Raw genomic sequence first — 17,043 nt, 5'->3', positions numbered from 1 at the left:
CTCTCTGGGGTCTCCAGGCCAGCGGATGCACTTCTCTGTTCAAGCAGCAAATGCGAGTGTAACCGGTCTCCTAGTTTACCCAGTGTCATTAAAGCAGGCCTTTCCTTCCTCCTGTCGACAGCAGGCAACCTTTGTAAGACCATAGTTGATTTGTTTAAGGATCTTAAAATTCTGTCAAAGTGAGGATCTTCTGGCTACCATAGTTATTCCGACTTTGCCAGAAAGAGAGCTGAAATGTAATGAAGGCACAATGAGCTGAAGGACCTCAAGTTTTCTAGTATGAGAATTTCTTAAAGAACTGAAAGTAGATCTACCCTTTGATCCGGCAATCCCACTGCTGGGTATCCACCCAGAAGAAAAGAAATCATTCTATCAAAAAGACACCGGCGTGAGTACGTTTACCACAGCGCAATTCACAGTTGCAAAGATATGAAACCAACCTGAGTGTTCATCAGCTGATGAGTGGATAAGGAAAATGTGGTTATATACACCATGGAATACTACTGAGCCACATAAAGAAACTAAATAATGTCTTTTGCAACAACTTGGATGGAGCTGGAGGCCATTATTCTAAGTGAAGTAACCCAGGAACGGAAAATCAAATACCGTATGTTCTCACTTATAAGTGGGAGTTAAGCTTTGTGTATGCAAAGACATACACAATGGTATTATGGACTTTGGAGACTTAGAAGAGGGGGTGCGAGGAGGGACAAGGGATAAAAAAAACTACGTATTGAGTATAATGTACACTACTCGGGTGAAGGGCATGCTAAAATTTGAGACTTCACCACTATATAATTCATCCATGTAACCAAAAACAACATGTACCTCAAAAACCATTGAAATAAAAAAAGAAGAACCCCAAGTTTTCTAAATTGGAGAGAGGAAAGCTTAATTCCCATGAAAAATGTGTGCAGGAGGGGAGGGTGATGGGTCAGAGGAACAGGGCCTTGGAGGCCAGCCAGCTGCCGGTGAAGGACAGCCTTCCACAAGCCCTCTGAGATGTCTTTTCTCTCACAGAAAGGGCAAAATACAATCATTTCCAGATTATTTCAGATTAGTTATTTTAATGAAAAAATTCTAGCAGAGGGGTGGCTGAAGCTGTTCCCTTCTGCCGAAAAACTAGACCGCAAAGTTAGTGAAGGTGACGCTCATCTCTAACAGGGGGAGTGGGCGGTGGGGTAAGGATGATTTTAAAGACTGTAAGAGGAGGATTTTACCGGAGGGAAAGTCCAAATTCTATATTGGGGCAGTAGAGCTGCACCATGTCAGACGCCTGCTCTGGCAAACTCGAGGTATTACCAGTCCCTGACCTTGGGTGAACCATTTAACCACCGGAGCCCTGGTGATGCCATCTCTAAGGTGGGACTCACCAAATAGCTTTCATGCATAGTCACAAGTATTAAACTAAAATGTCATCATCAGTAGATCCAACACAGTCCCCTCTTGAGGATCAAGTCTATACTTGTTAAAAATGAAAATTAATAACATAAAAAGTGTAGTTCCTTGGTTCCACTAGTTGTCTGTCAGTAGCCATGTGTGACTAGTGACTACCACATTGGACAGCACAGATCGCGGGCCATTTCTATCACCATGTAAATTCTGCTAGAAGTGCTGGGCACCTGTGGCAGGTGAGTCAGCTGAGCTCTCTCATATCCCCCTGGGTTCCATCCACTTGGGGCCATGACAATGAATGTCCCAAGAAAGGAAGGACATGTGTTGGCATGAAGGAACCTCGCTGCTGTGCCAGTGCTGGGGCTGCCCTGAAGAGCCCCAAACTGCTGCCAAGGGCTCACCTGGCCCATCAGCAGACAGGCAGCACTTGTGAATTTGGAGTTTCAAGCCGGTCCACCTTACCTGGGACCTGTCCCATAGGCCTATCTGCTTCCCCTGAGGGCTGCCCTCCTCTCCACGTTCACAATCCCCCTCCTCCAGAAGAGAGGAAGGGTAAAAATAAAGTATTTCTTTTAGAGCAGCTGTTAGACTGCCTATGTAATGAATCATTTGCATTTATGTAAATTATCTGATTATGTAAATTACAGTAACATTTCAATACAAAAAACTGTCGGCCTGCTGGGATTGGGAGAAAAGAGAGGACTGGGAGGCCGGAGATACCCGCAGTTGAAGTGCTCACTGGGGGCAGAGGAGAAGCAGCGACGAATCTGCAATGACTTGCACTTGGCTGTTGGGTGGATGGGCACAAGGAAGGGCTCTAAAGAACCTAGAACTCTTTCAGGACTTAAAAGGTGATGTCTGTCTTGCAAAAAGAGACTGAAGGCATTGGGGGAGCCTCCTCAATGCTTTCAGAGCCACTGTCCAGCCTCTCCAGGGCTGGCCAGATGTTTCAAAGTATGGAATGTCACCGGGGCTAAGGGAACGTTGACTGGGGCGGGGAAAGGGCCCCGAGAAGCACACATTTTATGTTTTTGAAATTATAATTGCTTTGGACACTGACTAAATTCATTTCTTTTGCTTCTCCTTCAAACAAACAAACTAGAAAATAGCACAGAGGAAAGTTTAGGTGAAACACCCGAACAAGGAAGTGGATCGCCCTGCGTCTCTATCTGAATGAACTGTGGTGAGCTCTGTCCGTTTTGGAATGCACGTGCGCTTCCTGCTCCTGTGGTTTTGCTTGTCGGCCCCCGCCATGTCCCGTCCGCATCGGCTGACATTTCAGCCATTTTGAATCCAGGTCATAAGGACTCTATTAGCACTTTCCTGGCCTCCTCCGAACCCTCAGCCCCTCAGCAGCCATCAGCGTCTCTGGAGAAGTCGCGGTGCCTCTCTGTGGGTCTCCAGGCCCCACGGTTTGTCTCCAGGGCTCCTCTGCTGAGGTCTGAAGAACCCCTTGGTGGGCATGTACACAGAACAGCATCTGGTCCTGCTGAATCCTGACTTGCCCTCTGGGTGAAGGAGCTCTTTATTGCACAACCTCAGGACACTGACAGTTACACCTTCTGAACATTTCAGTGCTGTATAGTAGGGAGGAGGGTTTGAAAACACCTGAATAGTTGAATGCATTGTTTGGGAAGGCTGGTAATTATTTGGTGGGTAGCAGAAAGGGCCTTTAAATAAAGGAATTTCAAGTGCTCGTTGCAGAGTCCTATAGAGAAGCTTAGTATTACCTAAGGGAAACTGGAGGAAAAATGATTTTGTTACCATGATATTAGGGTAAATAGAAAGAGGAAAATAAGAAAAAAGACACAGAGTGTGTGTGAGCTGTAGCCTCTGGCTGGGGGCATGGAATAGATGTGGAGACATTGTGAGAGGTACTTTGTGAACTGCAGCACTTTTGGGTGTGAAACTCTGTTTTAACCCTCATGGACAGTTTCAAATCTCATGTAAAAATGACCTTGGGAGTCTGGCCACCACTTAACAAGAGTTAAGAGTCTACTCAGACTAGCAATAGTCAGAAATCCCAGCAACTAAAGTTACTTAGGCTGCTATGATTCCTTTCCTTTGGGAATCTCAAAACTGACTCTAGAAATTGTCATTTCTATGCCACAGATGAATACCCCAAGGAAACAGTTTCCAGCCATATTTAAAGTTGTGTTTCTCAAGATGCAGTGTGGTGCTACTGGCATCAGAATCACCTGCGGTTGAGGGAAGATGTTGGTTAAAATGCAATTTCCCAGGTCCTAACCAAGAGGCTGTTGAACTAAATAGGCATCCTGGGTGTTTCCAGTGCAGACTGAAGTTGGAGGAACATCAGTTAAAGTAAAAAGAACCAAGACCTAACTTTGAGAACTCAAACTTTATCTTTCCTGTTTCTTCTTAACAGTGGAGAGATGTAGTTTTTCTCAAATCACAAAACTCTAGCCTTGACACCTGGTCTGTAAATGTACAGTCCACATCTTCAGGTAACAGCAAAGAATCATTTGCTTGTGTGGCTTGTTGCTGTCTGAATGAAATATGGAGCTGTCCTGGCAGCCTGCGTGTTCAGCTAGCTCAGCTCTGGGGTTTATACACTGCGCCCCGAGGACAGATAGATGATTGCTTTGCCCAAAGACCAGACTTGGTGAGGGAGTTACTCAAAGCCCAAAGAAGAAAAACCTCTTTACTTCTTCACACGTCATTAACAACAATTATATTCATTTTATCTTGGATATATCCAGATACACTGAACAGAAGACAAGTGATTTCACACATAGTCCAGTTAGTGTCTATGCGGAAAACAGGGAAAGAAGCCAACACCAGCAGAATTGCTGTTGGGAATGTGTGGTTAAGTCTGTGCTCCCAGGAGATCCGAATCTGCTCCGTTCCGTTCCACCACCTTGTTTTCATGAGCACAGTCATCTCCTTCTGGAATTCAGCAAAGTAGAGGGCTGTGTTCATTGACACTGTTCCCTAACCATGTCTTTTTTAAAAAAATAATTTTCAAAAATCATCCCAACATCCCGTAATGGCAGAAGAGCAGAGGGCACGCAGTCAGTGTGGGTTTGTGCATAGAAGGATGAAGCTCACTGGAAGGGGTATTAGAGAAGTCTGGGAAGAGTCCTTGGGTTCCAGGGGATCATACCCTTTTCATGGGTAATAACTGAGAACAAGAACATAGTTCATGTATGTCCTTAAATCTCCTAACCAGAAGTGTAAAAGATGAAGCATGTCTTCAGTTCCAGCATGACATTCCGAACCTCTCTGCTCTGTGGGGTGGGTTCCAACCCTCCCAGTGATAAAGGGCCCCTGTAATTAGGGGAGCATGGCAGGTCCAGTTCCCTTCCTGTTTTAATCTGGGGACGCTGGAGGACAAGGTTGAGAGCACATTTTAAGGGAACATTGACCTCCTGGCAAACCTTGTGATGGTTTGTAAACTCAAGATTTTCAATGTCAGAAACTGCTGGTCACTGAAGTACCTGTCTGGTTCCTCAGGGAAAATCTCACATCAACACTCACGTTCATTTTATTTATATAAAGATTTAAAATAAAATAATCTACTGTTAAGAGTTTCGTCAAACAAGTGAGTAGACCTTTTAGTTGATCCATCTCCATTGTGTAGGTAAGAAAACTGAAAACCTAGATTGATTGATTTCTCCAAGGTCATGAGAGCCAGTGAAGGCTGCATTAGTCAGGGCTCTTCAGAGACACCGAACCAACAGAAGACATATATATATAATGGAGATTTGCTGTGAGGGATTGGCTCACAGTACCATGGAGGCTGAGATGTCTCACGATCTTCCATCTACAAAGCCTGTGGTGTAGTGCAAGTTTAAGCCTGAAAGCCTGAGAACCAGGGAAGCCAGGACTGTAGGTCCCAGTTTGAATCCAAAGGCCCAAGAACCTGAAGCACTGATGTCACTGATGTCTGAGGACAGGAGAAGATTCATAGCCCAGCTCAAGCAGAAAGGGCACATTCACCCTTCTTCTGCCTTTTTGTTCTATTCGGGCCCTCAGTGAATTGAATTGTGCTCATCCACCGTAGGGAGGGTGATCTTTTAGGATTCAGACACTGATCTCTTCTGAAAAGCACTCTCACAGACAGCCAGAAATACGTTCACCAGCCCATCTGGACACAACTTAGCCCAGTCAAGTTGACACATAAAATTAACCATGATGGTAAAGGGGCAAGCAGAACTAGGAGTCAGATCTCCCGACTCCTATTTCAATCTTCTTTCCAATTTTTCACCCTTTTTGTGGACAGCCCTGCTTGCCACTCTAAAGAGTATGAATTTTTCCCCATAGACGACACAGAGCCACTGAGCAGTTGAACAAGGGATAGAAGCATTTGCAGGGGTTCTTTGTGGAGACGCCAGTTGGATGGCCGTGAGGACTGGCTGGGGGTAGAGAGAAGCGAGGAGTAAGCGGTGGAGATGCACTGCACGGAAACGCTGACCCACCATGAACTGCAGCAGCTGCTGTGTCAGGCCTGCAATGCAGAGAGCCTCAGCTGAAGTCAGTTCTGGAGGAATGCACTGGGGAGATTGTGGTAAGCTGAAATCCACAGAACAACTAAGCCACATGGGTACGCTGGGAGTTGAGGGAAAGGTCAGTTTAATCTCATTCCCAGTTTGTGGCTAAGATAGGAATGGGGACTGAAATATATGGAAAGGCAAGTCCTGGGGAAAACATCAAAAGTCTATTTAGGGGCCGGGTGCGGTGGCTCACACCTGTAAATCCAGCAGTTTGGGAGGCTGAGGCGGGCAGATCGCTTGAGGTCAGGAGTTGGAGACTGGCCCGGCCAACATGGTGAAACCCCATCTCTACTAAAATACAAAAATTAGCCAGGCATGGTGGTACATGCCTGTAGTCCCAGGTACTCGGGAGGCTGAGGCAGGAGAATCACTTGGACCTGGGAGGCAGAGTTGCAATGAGCCAAGATCATGCCACTGCACTCCAGCCTGGGCAACAGAGCAAGACTCCATCTCAAAAAAAAAAAAAAAGGAAGGATTCTATTTAGGGACGTGTTGAGTTGGGGCATGGAGATGTCTAGTAGAGAGTTCTTTATCCACCACGGGACCTCAGGGAGGTGTTACTGCTAAGTAGCTGAGTATACGGGTGTTGGTGTTGGCACAAAGGTGGCCACGGTAATGGGCTCTGTGGGAGGGCAGGGAGTCCTGGCAGAGCATACAGAGTGAGAAGGGGGAGAAGTGATGTCCAAAGCTAGGGATGCCAATGAAGTGACAGAAGAGCCATGCTCAGCAGGGTCTCAAGAGAACAGCCATGGACTCTCACAGACCCAGATAACCCAAGTCTAAATGCCAGTTCTGACCAGCAATTGGTCAGGCTGAGTTCTGGGTGATCAAAGTAGCTGAAAGAAAGAAATCTGCCTCCAAGCAAAGACATGCATCACGCACTCGCCACCGGTGACCTCTAGTGAACTCCACGCGGAGGAGCCGCACACCACCCCTGGTGCTTAAAAGAGCACTGATGGGAGCTGAAATGGCCAGAGCGACTCACCACGATGAGCGCGATCACAGACAGCGTGTAGTAAATTGAATCCCTCAGCAGGCACCAGGAGGAAAGAGCTACAACCTGCAGGAGAAGGGAAACAAAGTCAAACAGGATATAGACTGTACAAATGAGACGGCGGGACTCCTGCAGGCTCAGCCAGCTTCCTGTCTAGGCCTCCTGTCCTGCACCCAATCCATCTGCCAATCAATAGGAATTTATTCAAGTATTTAGGCATATTAGTCTGGATCTTCTGAGAGGCAGACATGAAGATGGACTTAAACCTGCAACAATTTCGTTAGGGGGAAAGAGCTGGTGATAGAAAATGGGGCATCGGGGGAGCTGGACATGCAGCCTGTCCACCTGTGATGCGTGTCTGACCCCCGCAAAGAAGACAGGGATGGTTGGGTGCACTGTCCCAGCTGCCAGGCAGTCTGAGGAAGGTGCAGCAAGGCCCCAGGGAATCCTTAATGCAAAGTTGCCTATCAGAGGAGACTCACGTGCCCCAGGAACAGGCCTGCCTTGACATCCATAACGTCAAGGGGATAGGAGGAGCAATCCTAACCTGTGCCTTTGTCATGATTCTAGCGTCTGCTGCAGCCTGTCCTGCCCCGTGGAGTGAGCAACCTGTGCTGGGCTGCCGCTGCCGTCCTTCAGAAGGGGTGTGGACAAGCCTGTCTCTGCCACACCTTCTTCCCTCATCTCTATTATATGCCTGGTCTTGCTGGCATTTGACCCCTGGTTTAATCAGAATCTTTGAAAGATTGATTTGCACACTGATCCAGGGGAAAATGTTCTTGGCATTTGGAGATGTCCCTTTTTAAAGAGATGCTGGCTCTGCTGAGACGAGGCTGATAGGCACATTGCTGGAGGCTAAAGCAGCCTTGCCCTGCAAGAGGAGGGGGCTGCCAGGTCCAAAGGAGGGCAGAGGAGCCAGGGTTAGAAGTGGTGGGGAGAGAGCTCTGGATGTCAGGTTCAGGCTTCTGTTCTGGAGAAAGAATTATTTCTCCCTGGAAAGTTCTTCAAAGTCTCTTATTAAGGAATATTTAGTATTCTTCTGTCTACAGTGTAGGTTCACTTTGGCAGACCTTACAAATAAGTCTGGGAGAGTTCACACACCTTGTCCCAAGGGCTGTCACTGGCAAGTCCCTTTCCCTTCCCTAGAAGAGCACCGACTACCCCATGGGCACAGGATGTTTGCCTGGCTACCTTTGCCCTTGGCCTAGTAAGTGAAAAAAGACACAGCACAAGTCAACACTCTCAGCAGGGGTAATGACAGGCACACGCTACACCAAACACAGTGGGAAAAAGGAACCCCAGGGACGTGCAGTCCCTGAGCCTCTACCCTCCTTGACTGCTGTGCAAGTCTGTAAAGATCAGACCAAGTCAAACTGGAGGTTTTCTGGATTCAAATAACATGAAAGGCATGACTTACATAGGACCATAAATGAATAACGAGGCCAGTCTCTTTCCATTAACGCATTCCCCACTTCTTATATGAACACTTAGTTATTTCCTGTAGCTAATTTTGCCTTATTAGGTGAAGCATTTGCAGATCTAAGTCACACATGACAGGGATGTCAAGAAGAGAACTCACATCAGAAAAATCACGTTAGAATAAATATAAAGTATTCTTTACCCTTTTATCATTCTCTGTCAGTACTGTAAACTCTTAGAATCTGTGGTCATCACTCACCATTTATGCAATAGATTAAATTGGACTAAATTGTTCATTTTCCAGCAGGTCATAAAAGGTTGTATTTATTCACTTCATTATAATCAGACAAATGGGCTTAAAACATGTGGCAAATATCCATTTTGAATTTCTTTAACACATTACTTGGGCTTTTAGTTAACAACGGCAGATTGAACACATACCATTACCATTCTTGTTATACCATAACGAGATAATACTAAAGGGTTTTTTGCAAACAAGTCATAAACCCACAATGCAAAAGGAACAGAAGAGCTGATCAGAACAACAAAATTTTGGAAGCTGGAAAGCAGAAGAATAATTGGGAATGTTCTAAAAGTTAGAATAAAGATGGACCTGAAAACAGAACAATCAAAAGACTGTTTAAGAATTTATTCTCCAAACCTCCTTCCTTACTTCATACAGCCCAGTTAATGCTCATTCTTTACCTTAATAGAAAATAAGAGACCCAGTATTTGAAGAATTGAAGTTCCAGAAAACAGAGAACACAGAGGGAGGAAATGATCAAATAAATAATTCAGAAACCATTCCAGAAGTTAAGGACATGCATTTTCATAGCAAAAGGGTCCTCTGAGTTTATCTCACTGAGTGCACAATAAACAAAACAAGACGTACATCGAGGCAGATAATCATAAATCTTCAGAACACTGGGACAAATAACAGACCCTAGAAATTACCAGACAGAGGAAAGCAGGTTTATATACAAAAAATAAAAACTAGACTGACATTTTGTACTCAACAAAGACATGGAAAGCTAGCAAAAAATGGAGTAATGCTCTCAAAATTAGAAAGGAAAACAACTGCATTTCTATGCCCAATCAAATTATTAATTAAAAATGAGAAAAGAATAAAAATAAAATTTTAGTTGTCTCAGAAAATTTGCCTCCTATGTGTCCTTTCTGAAAAAGCTACTGGAGAATGTACTCCACCAAAATAAGGGAGTAAAGCACTTGTTACATATAATTATGTTACAATAAAACATAATACCAAGCAACCAGAATCTATGATGATAATTGAAGGGGATTTCTAGAATGACAGTGAAGGGAGAGTTTAGAAGGATGATAAAAGGAAATTCCAAAATGAAATTTTTACAGCAGGCTTAGAGAACAACCTAGCCAGATTGGAGTGACTCAGAAGACTACAGAAAAAATGTTGCCAGAAGGACAAAATTGATGGAACAGTTGATAATTTTGAATCTACAGAAAGAAGATTAGAGAACTCTAAGAAGAGAACATAAAAAACTAAGCAAGCAAACAATAAAAAAGACAATTATAAGCCACAAGGTAAACATAGGACTGTGCCCCAAAGAAGATGAACCATTCTATATTAATGGCTCAACTATGAAGAGTGGTCATAAAGTGATAATAAACTAAGCAGAATATTGTCTAACCAAACTTATAACTCTTTAGGGGAAGATGGGGGCTGGGTAGTGAGATGGGTGAGGCTAAAAGAGACGCAAACCCTCCTCTTCTATACTGTGAAATAAATGGAGAATGCTTGTAACTGAAAAAATCAAGTAGCTGCCATCTAAGTAGGTTATTTAGAGATACTGAGCAAATATCAGGAACAGGAACTAATGGAAAGTAGTTACCTTAGAAGAGTGGGGAAATGGTGATGGTGGGACTGGAGGATGGCTGTTTTCCATAATAAGCTTTCTAGAATGGGTTGCCTCTTTAAGCTCTGTGCCCATATAACTTTAATAAAAATAAAGATAGGAAAGCATATCACAAATTATCCACTTAGTTTTACCTCTGCAAGAAATATATCTTGTACTAGGTCTAGATGTCAAATGTGGGTGGATAGTGATATCCTTTTTCTTCTTTATAAATAGAATAGTTTTCAGTGTTTGGATTGTAATCAAGTTTCAGCCCCATATTCAGAGCATACCCTTAGCAAAATCTTTTTTTTTTTTTTGCATAGAGGTGACAAACTGGAGAACAGGTAAGAAGGCATCAAACCAAAGAATTCTTTCCACACTCTAGAAGGAATTTAGAAAGGCATACACACCCAAATAATTCACAATTCTATGGTACTTACAGTGAGAACTGTGATCATGAACTCATGTCCACCTCTGACTTACCTTTCTGACACCACCACTCACCACAAAAGCAATATTTATCTGACCCTTCCTGCAAAGAAGAAGGTTTAGAAGGGTTCTGTATCCTTGCAGAGGCCAATACCATTTGACTTACCCTCATTTCCTAGCAACCTGGGCTTGATGAATTTGAGTACTAAGCCAGGTTGGTAATACTAGCAGTGGGAAAGAGTTTGGGATTTGAATCCAGGAAGCCTGGGCCTTGGGTCCCTGTTCCCAGACACTATACTACAATGCTTCACTACAGGCAAAGGTGAAAAGCAGGCAGCCACTTGCGATTGCCTCCCATGGGGATTTTCCTTTCTCCCTCACTGTAGCCATTAAAACAAGTATAATAGAAATTGTAGCCAAAAAAGAGAATAGTTGAAGGCTGAGAGACAAAAAAAAAAAAAAAAACCAAAAAAAACCCAAAAAACAAAAACCAGTGACCACAGCTACATTTTAAAATAAACTGCTTTCAAGAGAATCGAGGTAAGTGATCAAAGCAAAAGAAGAGTTACTATAAAAACTGTAGATAGGAACGTAGATATGGAAAGGATATATTCTAGATATGGATATATTCTAGGAGGAAGAGAATCAGTTAAATAAACACTGAAACTACCTGTCCATTTGACCTGTTTAATTTACAAAAATAAAACACCACTACAGCTCATTGTGGGTTGAGTGTTTCACTGTTTCACAAACATGAATACCCTGGTCTTCTGGACTCCATATGGTTCCCTTTGCCTCTCAGTGAAGGATCACTTATCTCTAGATGAAGGCCGGAAGCCATGTGGCTCAGCCCTGAACACATCTCCTGGCAGAGGGAGACATGTTAGCATCTCTGCATCAAATGGGAGTCTCTTTGCATCTGTTGGCAGGTGTCCCCCAAGCCACAGCAGGCTGATGAGAAGACAGGTCACCTTCTGTAGCCCTTTGCAAAATGATTACATGGAAGAAAGACAAATCACTCTGGCAAAGAGACCAGATTAGAGGTCCCAGGAGAAAACCAACAGTGAGTAATTCTGTCCTTGACCTCACTGATCAATAACATAGATGGTGCAGATTACAGGAGTCCATCCACTCCTCCACAGATTCAGCCAGAGGCTCTGTTTTCCCCCTATAGTTCTAGGAATCCCACCCAGCTGGAATTTCATCCTGATATTTCTTTTTCTATTTATGGAATGCATTTCACACATTCTCCATTGAACATGCAGCTTCAGTTTGCTTCTTATACTTTCATTTAGTTTCAGAGTGGCATAATGCAAAAAATAATTCACACTTTCAAAACAACACATTCTCTTCTGAAATTCTGGCTGCCACTAAGAGGTTAAAAGTAATTGTTTATGATAAAACCATACACTTTCTGGGTACAGATATGCATTGTGAATCTATATACAGCTATTTGTATATATGATAATACACATATAGTATGTATGAGGATAGACTGTGTATCTGTAATATGATACAATATTTATGATAACTTTTCCTGATGAACAATATCACCTGACACTGCAGGCACCTTTTAAAAGGCACAAATACTCTCAATTGGTGAGTACTTGCTCTTAAAAAAAAAACAGTTGAAGCAAACAAAACAACGTAATCGTTAACATAACATAAAACATAAAACTGTTACTGTCTATGAGAAATGTTATTATTTCACACACATTTCATGGGAAAGGGATCTGAGAAATCATAACATGAGTTTTGTTCCAAGCTTTTGAGCTGACACAATTTCTACAGCCAATTCTCATCTCAGGGAACACAGCCACCTGATCTGCAGTGAGGATGGGGCTCTGGGGTGTCCCTGAAACCACCTAAGGACACCAAGTGGTGCTGAAGTTCAGACAGGCCTGATGTGGGTTTTTCCTCCCACAGGGAAACCTCAGTGCTACTGTCTGCTCATGAAGTACACTTTTAAAAAACTTCTATGCTGGGAAAAATCACTGAAATACAAATGACTCTTGTTTTCTAGAAGTTCACTATTGAAAATGGACAGTAATAATTGGGCTGTGTAAAAAGACAATAACATGCTTTTGCAAAATACAGTGAACTGCTGCTTATTAATCTTCCCAACCAGGCACACAAATAAATTCACATTTTTAATTTAATTTTTTAAAGAAAACTCATTTTGAGTTCTAGTTTTGTGTAAGAAAAACAAATGACAAATAAACAAGCTTTTAGTGGAGACAGATTTAAATAAAAATAAGGCCACATTAGGACAGTGCAGACATAGAATAATCTCTTGAGTGCTCTTCATTGATCTTGCTGAACAATAACCACGGATGCTCATAATGACCTGGAGATGCCTCGGGACTCAGACATGCCTTCTCAATCATCCACAAAATTATGTGCAGTTTTCACGTTAAGTGTAAGTTATTGCCTGCTAGGCCTTCAAAATTTGGTAGTTCAGAGTGTTCCCCTACACATCAGAATTCACAGGGAGTCAGCTCTGCTGTAGGGAAGAAAATTCTGGACTTGAGACCACAGGGCTGTTCCCTGCAGTGCCCCTGGCTCCCTTCGCCCATTCTGGGTACTGGGTGTAAGGACATCTACATTCACTGCCAGGCATTGATGTGCCAGCACCCAGCACAGCATTTGGCAGTACTAGGTACTTGATACAAATTTGTTGAATAAATGTAGGGCATTTAGGGTAATTTAATTTAACCAAATATAGTAGCTTGGATTCACCCAGAAACAGACCCAGATTTGAGTGCAAATAGTTTATCTGGGGAGGTGATTCTAGGATAATTGTTAGGAGAGTGGGAAGTGAGGCAGGTGGTGGAAGGAAGATAATAACCAAGTCATGGCAGTGGGCAACTGGGGCTCCATCTTAGTGGGGACCCTGGGAGACCACATGGATGGAACATGCCTCTGAGAGGAGAGGGAGCCAGGGTATTGATCCACCCACTCCCATTGGTCATTGGTTGAGAGCTGTACCTAGGAGTGTAAATTCTCTGGCACTTCCTATCCCAAGGGCAGAAATTATGGGCTTTTGTGACCGGGAGGAGCCCCCAGACAAAGAAATGCAGGTTTTGGCTATTGGAAGTCAGGCCAGTGGGAACTGAACTGGTAAGGGTGAGAGGCCACGGGTGGGGCATGAGCACTGTCTACTGTAGCCAAAAACATGGACTTACACAGTAATCCAATATTCAGAGAAAGCATAAACACAAACACACACACACAGACACACACACAGAGAATTTTGTAATTTTTAAAGTACAACCCAATCACGTTTGTATAAGACTCAAAAGCAGTTCACACTAATTCATGTCATTTTAAGTCAGGAGTAGTGTTCCCCTGGAGGCAAGGCTAGTATCTGAAAGAGGCCACGAGGGGCTCTCAGAGGCCATGACTGTTCTTCCTCTTGATCAGGGTGCTGGTTACCGGGTGTACCCACTTTGTGAAATGCCATGGAGCTGGATTAGGACAGGTGCACTTTCTTAAGTGTATGTGGTGCTTCAACAAAAACGCTATTCAAACAAAACACAAATGCAATTAGAATGTTAACTGTTATTGTTAATATTACACATTAATTTTAATAGTAATTACTCCATCACAACGTGGGGTTGGCTTATTAGAAAAGTTGCCAGCTAAAATACAAGAAGCCCAGCAAAATCAGAATTTCAGGAAAATACCAAGTCATTTTTTAACACAAATAAAAAATAACTTGGATATTTGAGATAAGCACATCTCAAATATCACATGGAACATACAGTATACTAAAAATAGTATAGTTGCTTATCTAAAATTAAAATTTAATGTAATATACTGTATTCTGGTTTGCTAAATCTAGTAACCATACTTATTAGATTTCGGATGTTCATTAAAATAACGATTTTGACTTTCTTTAGATAAGCACAAGATTGGAAGTTTAGTGATTTTGAACTAAATATTCTTAGGACAAAGGGCAAGTTGAACCTGTTCTACGTTGCCTATTTATCTTATGCTGGATATTAACCACTATGTTTTTTTTTTTTTGAGACAGGGTCTTACTCTCATTGCCTAGGCTGGAGTACAGTGATGCAGTCTCGGCTCACTGCAGCCTCAACTTCCCAATCTCAGGTAATCCTCCCATCTCAGTCTCCCGGGTAGCTGAGACTATAGGCACAGGCCACCATGCCCAGCTGATTTTTTGTATTTTTAGTAGAGATGGGGTTTCACCATGTTGGGCAGGCGGCCTTGAACCCAACCACGGATGCTCATAATGACCTGGAGATGCCTCGGGACTCAGACATGCCTTCTCAATCATCCACAAAATTATGTGCAGTTTTCACGTTAAGTGTAAGTTATTGCCTGCTAGGCCTTCAAAATTTGGTAGTTCAGAGTGTTCCCCTACACATCAGAATTCACAGGGAGTCAGCTCTGCTGTAGGGAAGAAAATTCTGGACTTGAGACCACAGGGCTGTTCCCTGCAGTGCCCCTGGCTCCCTTTGCCCATTCTGGGTACTGGGTGTAAGGACATCTACATTCACTGCCAGGCATTGATGTGCCAGCACCCAGCACAGCATTTGGCAGTACTAGGTACTTGATACAAATTTGTTGAATAAATGTAGGGCATTTAGGGTAATTTAATTTAACCAAATATAGTAGCTTGGATTCACCCAGAAACAGACCCAGATTTGAGTGCAAATAGTTTATCTGGGGAGGTGATTCTAGGATAATTGTTAGGAGAGTGGGAAGTGAGGCAGGTGGTGGAAGGAAGATAATAACCAAGTCATGGCAGTGGGCAACTGGGGCTCCATCTTAGTGGGGACCCTGGGAGACCACATGGATGGAACATGCCTCTGAGAGGAGAGGGAGCCAGGGTATTGATCCACCCACTCCCATTGGTCATTGGTTGAGAGCTGTACCTAGGAGTGTAAATTCTCTGGCACTTCCTATCCCAAGGGCAGAAATTATGGGCTTTTGTGACCGGGAGGAGCCCCCAGACAAAGAAATGCAGGTTTTGGCTATTGGAAGTCAGGCCAGTGGGAACTGAACTGGTAAGGGTGAGAGGCCACGGGTGGGGCATGAGCACTGTCTACTGTAGCCAAAAACATGGACTTACACAGTAATCCAATATTCAGAGAAAGCATAAACACAAACACACACACACAGACACACACACAGAGAATTTTGTAATTTTTAAAGTACAACCCAATCACGTTTGTATAAGACTCAAAAGCAGTTCACACTAATTCATGTCATTTTAAGTCAGGAGTAGTGTTCCCCTGGAGGCAAGGCTAGTATCTGAAAGAGGCCACGAGGGGCTCTCAGAGGCCATGACTGTTCTTCCTCTTGATCAGGGTGCTGGTTACCGGGTGTACCCACTTTGTGAAATGCCATGGAGCTGGATTAGGACAGGTGCACTTTCTTAAGTGTATGTGGTGCTTCAACAAAAACGCTATTCAAACAAAACACAAATGCAATTAGAATGTTAACTGTTATTGTTAATATTACACATTAATTTTAATAGTAATTACTCCATCACAACGTGGGGTTGGCTTATTAGAAAAGTTGCCAGCTAAAATACAAGAAGCCCAGCAAAATCAGAATTTCAGGAAAATACCAAGTCATTTTTTAACACAAATAAAAAATAACTTGGATATTTGAGATAAGCACATCTCAAATATCACATGGAACATACAGTATACTAAAAATAGTATAGTTGCTTATCTAAAATTAAAATTTAATGTAATATACTGTATTCTGGTTTGCTAAATCTAGTAACCATACTTATTAGATTTCGGATGTTCATTAAAATAACGATTTTGACTTTCTTTAGATAAGCACAAGATTGGAAGTTTAGTGATTTTGAACTAAATATTCTTAGGACAAAGGGCAAGTTGAACCTGTTCTACGTTGCCTATTTATCTTATGCTGGATATTAACCACTATGTTTTTTTTTTTTGAGACAGGGTCTTACTCTCATTGCCTAGGCTGGAGTACAGTGATGCAGTCTCGGCTCACTGCAGCCTCAACTTCCCAATCTCAGGTAATCCTCCCATCTCAGTCTCCCGGGTAGCTGAGACTATAGGCACAGGCCACCATGCCCAGCTGATTTTTTGTATTTTTAGTAGAGATGGAGTTTTACCATGTTGCCCAGGCTGATCTGGAATTCCTGGGCTCAAGCAATCCATCTGCTTTGGCCTCTCACAGTGTTGGGATTACAGGTGTGAGCCACTGTCCTCGGCCTTAGCCCCTATTTTATTTTGGTTGTTTGGCCTGATTAGAATTTTTTCTTTGTTTCTTGTTAGTTGAAATAGTTGCTAAAGTGCACATTGCATTTTTTTTTAAGGAGGGACGTCCACAACATCAAGACTTTTGGTTTCTCTTGGAAAAATCTGAAGACCAGGCAACTTGTGTCACTGTGGAGCTGCTCAGCGGT

The 17,043-nt window shown here is 43.1% G+C and overlaps 1 protein-coding gene across 2 annotated transcripts in view; it reads right to left on the bottom strand.

Annotated features, from left to right (window-relative positions):
- SLC24A3 (solute carrier family 24 (sodium/potassium/calcium exchanger), member 3) overlaps nucleotides 1-17,043 on the bottom strand; it is a 453,583-nt gene that overhangs the window by 62,757 nt on the left and 373,783 nt on the right. For both annotated transcript variants that reach the window (XM_011979523.1, XM_011979522.1), the window contains exon 6: nucleotides 6,895-6,969. In XM_011979523.1, the coding sequence (XP_011834913.1) occupies nucleotides 6,895-6,969 (75 nt within the window). The remainder of the gene's footprint in view (nucleotides 1-6,894; nucleotides 6,970-17,043) is intronic.

The sequence above is a fragment of the Mandrillus leucophaeus genome, unplaced genomic scaffold (genome assembly GCF_000951045.1).
Source record: "Mandrillus leucophaeus isolate KB7577 unplaced genomic scaffold, Mleu.le_1.0 Scaffold202, whole genome shotgun sequence".
Classification (NCBI taxonomy): domain Eukaryota; kingdom Metazoa; phylum Chordata; class Mammalia; order Primates; family Cercopithecidae; genus Mandrillus; species Mandrillus leucophaeus.
This window is presented reverse-complemented; position numbering and strand designations above follow the sequence as displayed.